The following is a 12,238-nucleotide window of genomic DNA, read 5'->3' on the forward strand; positions in this document are numbered from 1 at the left end:
AAAAGAAGAAGAAAAAGAAGAAAGGCGTGAAGCTGGTCTCAGGATGAGCTCTTCTGCCCCGAGAGAGAGAGAGAGAGAGAGAGAGATGGTTCTGAGGAGGCTCATTAGCTGCTTATGCAATCTTGTTTGTGAATGAACTTGTGGTTCCACCAACTCAGCCCAAACATTGTGGCTTTCATCAGCACGTTCAGCAAAGCAGGAGTGTTAAACTGGTGGTGTGGGACGTTACAGCGGTGTTATGTAAACGTGAAAAGAAAAAGTTCAACCAACAGTTTGCAAAAGTGAAAAAAAATATTCTAAGCCATTCTGAATCAAATTAAATAAAAGCTTGTGGAATTGTTTACAGTGCTTGACAGTGTTTTTAGCTTAGCAGGTAAGCGACAAAACCAGAAGTGTTAGAATTAGTAGGTCTCTAGTAACAAAGACTCATCAAACTATTCCACGTTTCAGTGAGACATTAAAAAGAACGGAATAACATCAACGGCCTGTTGGGTGGTTGGTTTAGCTGAGTCAGCTTTCTCACACTTGAAAAACACATGGCGTCAGAGGGAGGAGTGTTTTCCTTAATTGTGACGGTGCGCACACAGCAAGACGACACTCTCGTGTGTGTTTGAGTGTGGACTGATGATGAAGTGTGTTTTCCTAGAGGTCAAGTGTGTGTCAGCTTTTCTACTGACGCCAGGTTGTGTGAGCCTTTGTTGACTTCATGCATTCCTCTGCAGGGAGTGTGTGTACTTTGTATAGTTATACTTGTGGGGACCAAATCTTGGAAACGCACCTCCTAGTGGGGACCTTTTCCGGGTTAGGGTGAAGGTAAAACTTCAAAATAGTGAATCATTATAATTGGGTCTAAGTTTGGTTCAGAGTCCTGGTTAAGGTGAGCCACGCGTTTTGGATGGTTAGGTTTATGGTGAGAGGCTGGGGAAAGGGTTATGGCAATGAGCGGTCCCCACGAGGATAGGAATACAAACGTGTCTGTGTGGGAAGTTGTTTGTTTGTGTCAGCCCACCTATGTGTGTTTGTGTGTAGTTACCAGAGTGGGTATTGCATGAGTGTAAATGTGTCGGTCTGCCTGCACAAGAGTCTAAGTGTGTGTTTTTCCATCTTGAGAAAGTCCAATCATGATTGCCAGAATGTTTTGTGTACTTGCACACGCATGCAGTTTGTCCTCTAAGTAGTGTTTCTAAGTCTGTGTGTGTTACGTGTCTGTATTTGTGTCGTTTGTTGTCAGCATTAGTCTGATGCTGTGGTTGTGCGTCTCTGCACTAACTCCTGTGACCTCAGGTTTTGGGAGTTCTGTGCCGGGCAGCGGGCGCGGCGTGCAGGTCTGACCTTTGCCCTGGTTGCGCGGCGGCAGCGGCGGTCCATCAGCCACCGGGGAGGAGGTGAGGTCGGTGGAGGCGCTGTACATCTGGTTGGTGAAGGCGCTGTAGGACAGGCGCTGCTGCTTGTCCCGCTGGCTGATGAAGCCCGGCAGGGAGAGCTTGTCGTGGGGGGACAGACTGGAGGAGTGGCAGAAGCTCTGAGGACGAGGGGAGCGGTCCTTCTTGATGGGACTGGGCTGTGGGGGGTGACGACAGATGGTCAGGGCCACAGTAGTCATCAAGGCATAAAAAGTAAAGGCCCGTTTTTTACAGCTTTGTAGCGGAGCTGGAGACGCAACATGAAGGAAGGACTCCCTTCCTTTACCTCGGAAAAGAGCTCACCACTCACTGCGCCCTCACTAGAAGATCCCTCTCTAGATAGCGATAAGCAGCTTGTGTACTTGACCCCAGGTTCATAGGTGACATGAATGGCACCGGCTCATTCCTCACTGCCATTACAGCAGATTAAATTCAGCCGGGGCCTCATGAATGGAGAGAAAATCCCAAATCTCTGACTCAAAGGAAACAACGGCGAAGTCTGACACAAAGGAGGAAGCTCCAGACAACGATGAAAGGCAGCCAAAAATAGCCCCAAATCCTGAGCCGCTTCATTTGCGTTCGGGGATTCTACCGCGGCCATCTTTAACGCTGACTCTCCTGCGCGAGTCTTAAAAGGAAACCACCGCTCCCTGGGGGCTGCGCACCTTATCGTCCAGGTCGTCGTCGCTCTCGTCCATCTCCTCCAGCCGCAGGCTCCACTCGTACTCCACATGGATGTGCGGGTTGAACTTCCCTTCGGCAGCCTGCACAAGCTGAAGACACGAGCAGGTTATCGACCAAGCCACGTGTGTCACAACTGAATGATCAGAACCAATTCACCACTGCACACATTCATATATCACCCTGTTTACAGTCTATTTGTGTACACATCCTGATTCAGATTTGCCATTTCCGTATACATATTTATTTATAAATATTATAGATAAATATTATAAATATCACACACACATATACAGTATATTCTTCATATTGATTTAATATTTTTTATTCATTAATGTATCTATATCATTTCTTTAAATATTTTACACTTTTCCCCTGGTATTATTACATTCATCTCATTCAGTTTATTCATAACTTATTCTTCTTCTTTTCCATTCGGCTTCTCCCTTCAGTGGTGGCCACAGTGGATCATCCTCCTCCATCTCCCCCTGTCCTCTGCTTCCTCTTCTCTCAAACCTACAAACCTCATGTCCTCCTTCACCACCTCCATCAATCTCCTCTTTGGCCTTCCTCTCCACCTTCTGCCTGGCAGTTCCAACCTCAACATCTTCATCTACCAATGTACTGGCTCTCTCTCCTCTGTACATGTCCAAACCATTATTAATAACTTATTATATATTAATATTAATGCAAGATCAACCAATACCATTTTCTATTAATTAAAATATTCTTAGTTTTAGTCCATTAATACATTAGTATTTCTCCTCCTGCAAAATCATTTTTACCACCATCACCATGTCTGAACAGATGATTCATTGTGATGAATTATGTGACACGATTTCATTCAAAATTTTAGATATATCTTGCTTCATTATCTATTATTAATATGTTTTACATCATTATTATGGAGTTGTTTATTTGTCTTTGTCTTTTGTTTAGGCTGTATTCATTCATAATTGAGTTCATTTATTTATACATCATCTATAATTTCACAGCTTTATCTGCCTTTCCATCAATTTATTTATCACTTTTACAATTTATTCATTTATTTTGAATATATACTGTGCTTTTACTTAATCTGTTAATGCATATAACAGTACAAAGGTAAATATTGAAAATCACAGTAGGTGTTTATACTCTAACATCACTGCGTATATTGTTTTAGTTTGTAACAGCCTCATCCTTTAACTAATTTCCAAAATGTACCGAACAATAGTTCATTAATGTCATTATAAGATTTAACATATTAAATAATATACTTTCATTTCTTTTTAAACACAAGAAGTTTAAGAAATGATTTCTCCTCATATTCACTACCTAGCTCTTATTTCCAGTCACAGAGTCTCTCCCGGCTGCACAGTACACGTGTCATTGATATGAGGACCTGTCATGCATTCTGTGTGCACTCATAATAATGAGCACTTCCTGACTGACTCCCACTCTGCTGTCGCTGCAGCAGAGCATCGATCTACCGACTTTCTACCCAGCAACTAAATAACACCACATGGAAGGCCAATTATGAACGTTTGTGTTGTTTAAAAATCCAGGCTGCGCTCCAGAAGGTCCAGCTGGAAGCGTTTCTGACTGAGATACTCACTGCCTCCTCACACTGAGTGTTCCTCAGTTGCCTGGCAACATCCAGCGCCGTCTCTCCGTTCTGATTGGCTGAGGCCACAAGAGGAGAGTCAACAGTCAAGCGAGCAGATGACAGTCGGCGAGGATCAAGTGGACGTGTGACTCACTGATGTCGGTCGCTGGCTTGCCCCTCAGGAGTAACTTGAGGCACTCGGGCTTCTCGTACATGCAGCAGTAGTGCAGGGCGGTGTTCCCCCACTCCGTCTGCTTATCCAGGTTACCGCTGTTCAGAGAGACAGAGAGAGGGGTGAAAGGTCGCACCAGCCCGAGTCCTGCAGCTTTAGGTTAATGTCTCATCACCCCAGCTTTTAAGTGACTTCACATGAGTGACGACCACTTGGCCTGACGTGACCCCTCCGGGTGGGAGGCTAATGTGAGTTTTAGCAAACACGGAAAGTGGGTCATCATCGGCGTACACTCCAACCAGAGAGAGGACGGACCACGTAGCTGAACCCCTTCCGTATTTTCAGAAGCACAAAGGTGAATCCTCGGACCGAGATGCTTCACAGGCCTCTCTGTCAAACCGGACTGAGGTCTAAGGATCATAGCAATTGATTTTTTTGTCTGGCTAACACGGTGTTACTGGTCACAGAGGAGGTGGATGAAGAACAGTCAAGGTTCTAATCCACCCCAGCTGGTCAAATATGCTTTCCATGGTGGAACAACACAGCAGTAAGAATGAAGCTGAAGTGTTTTTATTTTGATTTTACTGTTTGATTTGAGCCTCAGACATAATGCTATTTAAGTTTTTAAAAAAAGACAGAAAGAAATATGATTTTTGAGCATAAAAACTAAACTTTGTGTATTTAGTCAATATTACTGTTTGTCAGACTACACGACCCAAAAGTATTTTAAATTGCCTCAAAGGTTCATCCCATCCAGGTGGTTCAAACACCGCCTGAAAGCAGAGAACCGAAGCTTTGCACTCATACAACCGTCATTACAGTAACTTCACACTGGTCGGTGCAGTTTTCAATATTCAAACTGCTTCTGAAAGAGGAAAGCGAGAGCTTTGATGACGTGTGAAACATACATGCATAATGAGGGTGAAGAGCTCACGCTGCTGCAGTGAAGAGTATTCCGAGAGGGTGCGAGACAAACAGAGCGTGAAGAGCAGAAGTGCGTTTTTGGAGTGCTTATTAAGCTAGAAAGTCAGTCAGAAAACGATTTCATTTGAGTTTGAAGGCTGGTTTGGGAGGGTTGCTTCACACTGAAAACCATGAGGGTGAGACCACCAGGCTGCTCAGTCCAGCCACAACAGCCTGGTCACTGTTGTAAAGAAGTGGCAGAACAACTGAATAGCAGACGTCCAGGAGTGACACTATGCTAGTGTAAATATGTCGAGCAGTTTAATATTTGAAATGTATCATTTCAGTTTGCTTATTCATGGCTGTTCTTCATAGATAGCCGGACAGACTTTGTTTCTATTGAATGGCACGGTTTAAAAGTGAATGGACGACAAGCGCATTTGAAAATGAAAGAGCAGAGCGAAGCAGAACAAATGAGCGAGATGGTGCCTCCTTCTGCGAGCTGTCGGAGCAGTGGTGGGTAAACAAGTGAAAAGAGAGGAATAAATTAAGGCAGAGGGAAAAAAAAAGTGCTTGACCCATTTCTGTTTGCCTTGTGGGAATGTGAGCGGAGCGAGAGAGCGAGCTTCCCTCACTGCGTTTATCATCCTTTGATCAGAGCCCGTTCTCTCGTGTTGACTTCCAGAATGATGTGTGGATTTAGTAAAAGCCGCTTTGTTGACAACAAGTGTTGAGGAGAGGAGAGGCCTACCTGTTCTGGACGAGGAAGTCCACCAGATGCAGCGAGGTCTGGTCAGCCGTCCGTACTGAGTAGTGCAGTGCAGTTTCTCCAGCTTCCTGCTAGGGGGCGATCGAACACAGCAGAGAGACGGAGTGACGCTCTGAGCAGCATCCATTCTGTTCCTCCACTGACTCTTTCAGCGTTAAAACAAGCAGCAGTAAACAAAATGGCTCCTAAAATGATATTTTCGTTCAATGACAGTTAATGCTCTGCGTCCACACTCGACGACACGTTTATTAACGTCAACATTCAGGACGCAAAAAGGTGGGAATGCAAAGCAAAGGTTTGCTGAAATGATGTTTGTGGTTTCCTCAGATCAATGAGTCAAGAGCGGTGACTCCCACCTCCCCCTAACCATCCCTCCCCCCGTCACCAAAAATCATCCTCTTGTGCTCCACGCCTGCGTTGTACACTTAATTTTTCATTACAGAAGTAGCATGTCTGAGTTATAAAACCATGACCCATTTATGTCACATGAAGTCTGATCACCAATGTTGTTCACGCTGCGGTGTCTTCTACCATCCACGCCGGCTATTTTTAGGAGAGAAAAGCCGTAAAAAAAAGGAAAGCAGAGCCATAAATGAGAATGAAAGAAAGAGATGGAACACTTCGCCGCTGAGCGGGATTTAACATTTAGATTTAAAAAATGACATGAAAACCAAAACAAGCAACACTGCCTTTCCCTTTCTCTCATTTTTAGCCCAGTAATTCCCAGCACAAGTAAAGATCTTCTCGACACGAGTGGCTTGACTTACTGCCCCGGACTCTGGAAGAGGCTCCATGAGCTCCACGCCTTCAGCGTAGACCTGGATCAGAGCCAGCAGGTCACGGGACTGGACCGCCTCGAAGAGCTCAATCATCTTGGCGGCTGCAGACGTGCATGTCTTCCGGGCGAACTTGTGGTCGACATACTTGGCGTTGATGAACTCCTTCCTCGCGGTCCTGTGGGGGGCAGATAGGAGAATAAATCGAACCACTTTACGAAAAACTGTGGTTACTATTTTAGATTTTATGTGAAAGGGATGATATTGCTAAAATGAAATATAAAATACGATATTGTAATGAGAGACAACAGCTAAAACGCTAAAAAAGTATATCGTTTATACATACTTTCTGATTGTTGCTATTGATTAAAAGTTTAAAATATATATTTATTATTAGACTTTGTTTTTATGTATAGCAACAATACAAAATTGACATACAACAAATGAAGTAAAAGCAAAAATAAAATTTACCATGTGACATAATAAAAGGTTTAAGAAAATTACTTAAGATGACAAGAATAATATCAAAATGTAAAATAATTGAGGATAAAAAAAACATTTTTTGAGTAAAATATACAACAAATCATGTAAAATGAACAGTAAAACAAATGACAGTACACATATATAGATATCAGTACGTGTTTACACATTGATTAAAATATTTAAATATCAAACTAAACATATTTGTACTGTAAAATACCACATCATTGATAACTGAAAAGACTATTCAGTTTTTAAAATGTCATCATGATGCCATCTTTATTTTAATTGTCCTTTGGTTACATTTGTTCGACAGCACGAACCCACTAATGCTAGTTTGAGATACCGTGCGGCTCGAGATGAAGAGAATCAAGTCAGATCACTTTGTTTGGACTCACATGTCGCTGGAGGGGGTGGGCTTTGGTGAAGGGGAGGGGAGGTTTCCCTCCATGATCTCATTGAAACTACTATTCCCCACATTCTTGGCCAGCTGGAGGAGAAAAGGGAAACATGAGTCCGGAGTCATGTTGACAAGCAGGACAGCGTTTGCATGTTTCCAGAGAGCCACAAAGCCAATAGTTGCTTCTGCTTCAGGGGTCAGATGCTGATTCCCCTGCTCCCTGACTGTTTATTACTGCGGACAGATTTGGGTTTGCTGCTGAGATGAGGCCACTCACCAAGAGTTCCGAGGTGCCTAGTTTGTCCAGCTCCATGGACTGGATGCGGGAGATGTGAACCCCCATCTCTCGGTGGATGCCGGAACACTCGATGCAGGTCAAGATGCCAAGGTTGGTGGAGAGCCACTTGGGGTCTGGAAAATTGATGATGGATATATTATGATTCCAACACTGGGCCACGGCAAACCAACTCCGTCTCTCCTGCACCAAACCAATCTGACCTCCCTAACTTTGTCTCTACTTCTGATACAGTCATTTCTGATCGTGCACTGACAAGCTCAGTATCTTCCTCTTCCACACCTCTAACGCTGCTTCCTGCCGTTAAGATAACAAACCTGCAAGTTTTATGAGCCTCCTCCATTTTCCCCAGTGACTTTATGGACAACATTTGCTCCCTGACCTGCGACAACAAAAGGGCTGTCGCAGGCCCTCAACAGTCACGTCCCGCTGCAGGAGGATAAGAGCATATTGCATAACTGCAGTGTGGACTCCCTCCGGTGGCTGTTACGAACCGGGGCTGATGTTCCGGGCCAGAACTCCAGAAGCTGTGACGCACACAGACGTGGGGATCACAATGAACAGATGCAGGCGGGGTCACAGGAGCATGTCGCGCGTGATGAGAACATGTTCTGTGACCTCTATAGATGATTAATACTTAAATCTGCAAAGCTGCGCCTCATGGAGGGGACAGCGGCCTCCTGCTGCGCATGTGATGTCATGACAACGCAGGGCAGATACTGTGGTTTGACACTCGCGGGACACAAAAGAACGAAGCACATCTGGAGGGTGAGGGATTGTCTCAGCGCTGGTGTGTGACTTATGTAACGCTGTGATGTAAGGACGCTGCTTTCTACGCTGAGAAATGCTTTTTATGCCTTCAGAGCAGACGCGTGTGTGTAGGTCTGTTGGTGAGGTGCATTGTGCGATGGTCTTTTTCTGAGTGTTGCTGCGAGGGTTTAAGTGTGTCAGCACTTCTTTGGATGTGTTGTCACCTTGGGTTTGCTGTGTGAGTGTTAAGATGTCGGTGTGGTTAAATAACACTATATGTGTAAGTGTTTGCCATGTCCTTGTGTGTGCGTTTTTTTGTTTGGCTGCTGTTGTGTTAGCGCAGATGTTTGTGTGCATAGGCACGCCACTGCTTGCACAACAATGTTGACGTGTGTGTATGTTTTGCAATTTTGACGTGCTGTTATGTTACAGAATACATGAAGTCTGAATACATTTCTGAAGTACTTTGGGTGTATTTGAGTGTACTTTGCGTGTATTCCTATTTTGTGGTGACCTCAGCGTGTCACCCTAAACCGAACCATCCAAAACAAATGGCTAACCTTAACTAGGACTGCAAACCAAGCTTAAATTCAACAATAATGACCCAGTTATTTTAAAGTCTCATCTTCAGTTGAGGTCCAGCAAAAGGTGCCCACAAGTATAGCTACATTAGATGTACACACACGCACAGCTCTGCTGAGGACTGCTGCAGCAGCATCTTGCTCACTCATCCTCTGCAGTGACATCACTAACTAAAAAGATGTTTGGCTACACAACAGCAGAAAAAGTCTTTCCAGCTGAATGTGAGACTGCTGAGAAGCAGATGTGCGACTCTCCTCCCACAGCGCGGTGACTCAGCACCAGCTCAGCGGGCGAACAGCCCGCATGTAAACACACCTGCAGCGCCGCAGTCGCAGCACACTTCGTTGCCGGGCATCCGCAGCACGTCCTCGATGATGGCTTTGGTCAGGTCTTCCAAACCGTCCTCGCCGCCGCTGGTCTGCTCGCCACGGAACGCCATGTTCAAGGCCTCCTCCTTACTGTTGGTCAGCACCGAGATCCAGCTGCACGGGAAGAGGGTGGCTCATGAGGACACGCAACTTTACACAACTATTGTCACCGTTTTTAGTTAAAAAGAAGGACTTCCTGTTTCAATGACAATTTCAGAATAAGAGCCTGAGCACTGACTGATTTCTGCTATCCTCACAGGTGATTCACTTTGGACATTGCCATTGGACCTAGCTGGTGCATAGAAAATAATAGACTCATTACCAATATCAGCAAAGGCAAATATCAAAACATGCGACAGAAACAGCAGATTTGCACAGATTTTTATCTTTTTTTTTTTTTTTATTTTGTTTACAGAACCTTTCGGCCTCTTCGGAGGAGTCGCTCTACGGAACACTAAATATTTCATTGAAAATCCCGAGAAGCTGCTGCTGCAATGTGGAGTGCGTGACAGAGGCGGCGGTGAGGATCAGCAGAGGCAGATCCCAGAGGGAGGCAGGAACACGGAGAGGGGAGGCGAGAGCGAGATCCGCAGCAGGAGCTGAGCTGAGGCAGGAATATGATTCAATAAACTCAAACGTGTTAAGGAGAGCAGTTTCTCTAGCGCATCGCTGCCTCGATTTAGCAGCGCCACTTGGCACGCTGGCATCTGATGCTAAAAGCTCTGCCAGAAACGACTCCTTTAACCCCATCACAGGTCATGGTCCTCGGTGGAGACGTTTAAAAAAATGTGCACTTTGAGTAAATGAGTCACTTGTGGTTCAGCACAGGAGTAGTTTGAATCATGAATAATTATTTTCATCTAAATGATGAGCCACTAATGTAGAAGATATTTTGTTTGTATAGTCGATAAGAAGAATGTTTACCTTCTAGAAACCTCATTTAAGTCTGCGTCACAAAGCTGATCCTAGTTGAAGGCTTGAGTGACACATGCCTGCATCATATCCGGACAGCTCACTTGAGTCACAGCTTTCATCAGTATCATGTTCAACCAACTTGTGTCACAAGGTGTGTCAGATGTGCTGCTTCCATGTGTTCCACTTGTCTACCAACTGAGACCTTCAGAGATGAGGAGACAGAGGAGACGCCATCTTGCCTCATAGCTCTCACACTGCTGAGCCTCACACCTCTGACTGTCTTCTTCATATTATTCAGATACAGATTCGTCTGGAGTCACTGACTCTGTTCAACATCATTAATGACTGTTTGCTTTGTTGTTGTGGAGACAAGTGAGAAACATTTAGTGACAGCCTTGAACACAGTGGGTGCATGAGGGCAGACATCAGCCACGCATTTGTCAGAGTAAATCGCGATGAAACTGAAAAAGATTTTTCAAATTGATGTGAAAAACGTATCATTTAATATTTCATACCAATGCCTCATTTGGCTCGTTCAACTCTTGGTGTCAGGTGACCTACTGACTGGTGTGTCCAGTAAGATTAGCTTCATCCTGCAGCGCACCAGCAACTGTTTCTCTGCTTCACAATCCATCATGTTATACGTCCTCTACAGCGCCGTGCGTTCAGTACAACACTCGTCTTTTGTCACGCATGGGCTGGGGAGAAACCTTTCACGACTGAGACCTAAACTTCTGAAACCACAGAAATCTTTCTCTCTCTCTCTCTCACACACACACAGATGATGACCTTCTTTCAGATGAAGTTGATGGTGACACTGTCTTCAACTTTCGCCAAGGAAAGCTGCTTTCACACACATTCAGTTCTAAACGAAAAGGGTCATATGTGAGCAGTGTATCACAACTCAACGACCCAAACTCTCATTTTTAGTCGCACTGACATTAGCTTGTAGCATGACACGATTAATCAGTCTTTGTTTTTATATTGAAAGCATAAATGTTTTAGAAGATCTTTATTTATTTCAATGTACTTTAAGTTAAAAAGTGCTAAAACTAGAGCTAAAATGCTTGGTTGAACAGAGAAAATTCAGTGGTAAGGTAGCGGCGAAATGTAGAAATCTAAATCTAAAATCTCATGGACCATGACATGGACACCTGTGAAGTGTGGTGGACTTCATCACCGTACTTATAATGCGAGAAACTCTAAACTCTCTTGGGTTTTAAAAGCTCCAGCTCTTTTCAGACGCATGAACGACTCACATAGGCAAATATTGTACTGACTAGTGTACTGAATGATGTATTTCATATGGGAAAACAACCGCAGCAGTTGCTTCCACACCACTTGCAGTGGACATCATTCTTAAGCTAAACTACTAACTTAGCTGAAATGCAAATGCAAGAATTATTAATGGAAAAAACCCATTACAGCCAACAAATACTACCATTGTGGAGCATCAACGTAGCTGTTCTGGGTGAATTCTAACTCATTTCCAACTTTAAAGCTCCAATATGTGATAGAAGAAAACACAATAGCCTCATCGAGCTATTTGTTCATGGATGTCGTGAGAGAGGCTAACAATGTTCAGTAGAGGGATGAGGAGTACACGGACGTTGGCGCCAGCTGACGTGACACAGCAACATTCCATGACACTCAATCGTGAGTTACAGGCATGATAATTTGGCCGCTTGTGGTTTCCTCACACTCGGCTGTTGAGATGAAGACGTGTCGCGTGGTTTCTGCATCCCATCTGAGCGGCCACTGGCTTCACAGCCATTTACACAGGAAGTGAAACTTCACACAGCACCACAGCTCTGCGTGTCTCAACACTCACATGACAAACTCCTGCTCGTCCTCCGCTTGGAAATGATACGTCCGGTTATCTGCACAAAGACAGTGAACGCATCGTGAAAAGAAAGCATTTTCTGGTTTTAAGTGCCCACATGCAGTGAAAGGGAGACTTACGGGAAATGAGGTCGAAGCACTTCCGGTCCTCCGCGCTGGGCTTGACCTGACAGGTGAGGAGGTTCAGCTTCACCGGCTGCCTGTTGGACTGGAGGTGCAAACACAAGTACGGTCACTGGCCGATCCATCGACATGAGAAATGTGAATGAAATTTGTCATGAAGTTGACCCATCTGCTGCACAGAATGAGTTAGT

The 12,238-nt window shown here is 44.6% G+C and overlaps 1 protein-coding gene across 4 annotated transcripts in view; it reads right to left on the minus strand.

Moving 5' to 3' along the window:
* The window catches only part of asap1b (ArfGAP with SH3 domain, ankyrin repeat and PH domain 1b), a 62,776-nt gene that overhangs the window by 8,139 nt on the left and 42,399 nt on the right, over positions 1 to 12,238 (minus strand). For all 4 annotated transcript variants that reach the window (XM_053860214.1, XM_053860213.1, XM_053860215.1 and 1 more), the window contains 11 exons: positions 12,045 to 12,132; positions 11,914 to 11,962; positions 9,115 to 9,281; positions 7,450 to 7,583; positions 7,171 to 7,262; positions 6,284 to 6,470; positions 5,499 to 5,587; positions 3,827 to 3,942; positions 3,682 to 3,749; positions 2,069 to 2,176; positions 1,333 to 1,561 (listed from right to left, as the gene is read on the minus strand). In XM_053860214.1, coding sequence (XP_053716189.1) covers positions 1,333 to 1,561; positions 2,069 to 2,176; positions 3,682 to 3,749; positions 3,827 to 3,942; positions 5,499 to 5,587; positions 6,284 to 6,470; positions 7,171 to 7,262; positions 7,450 to 7,583; positions 9,115 to 9,281; positions 11,914 to 11,962; positions 12,045 to 12,132 — 1,327 coding nt within the window. The remainder of the gene's footprint in view (positions 1 to 1,332; positions 1,562 to 2,068; positions 2,177 to 3,681; positions 3,750 to 3,826; positions 3,943 to 5,498; positions 5,588 to 6,283; positions 6,471 to 7,170; positions 7,263 to 7,449; positions 7,584 to 9,114; positions 9,282 to 11,913; positions 11,963 to 12,044; positions 12,133 to 12,238) is intronic.

Source organism: Synchiropus splendidus, chromosome 3, assembly GCF_027744825.2.
Source record: "Synchiropus splendidus isolate RoL2022-P1 chromosome 3, RoL_Sspl_1.0, whole genome shotgun sequence".
Lineage (NCBI taxonomy): Eukaryota > Metazoa > Chordata > Actinopteri > Syngnathiformes > Callionymidae > Synchiropus > Synchiropus splendidus.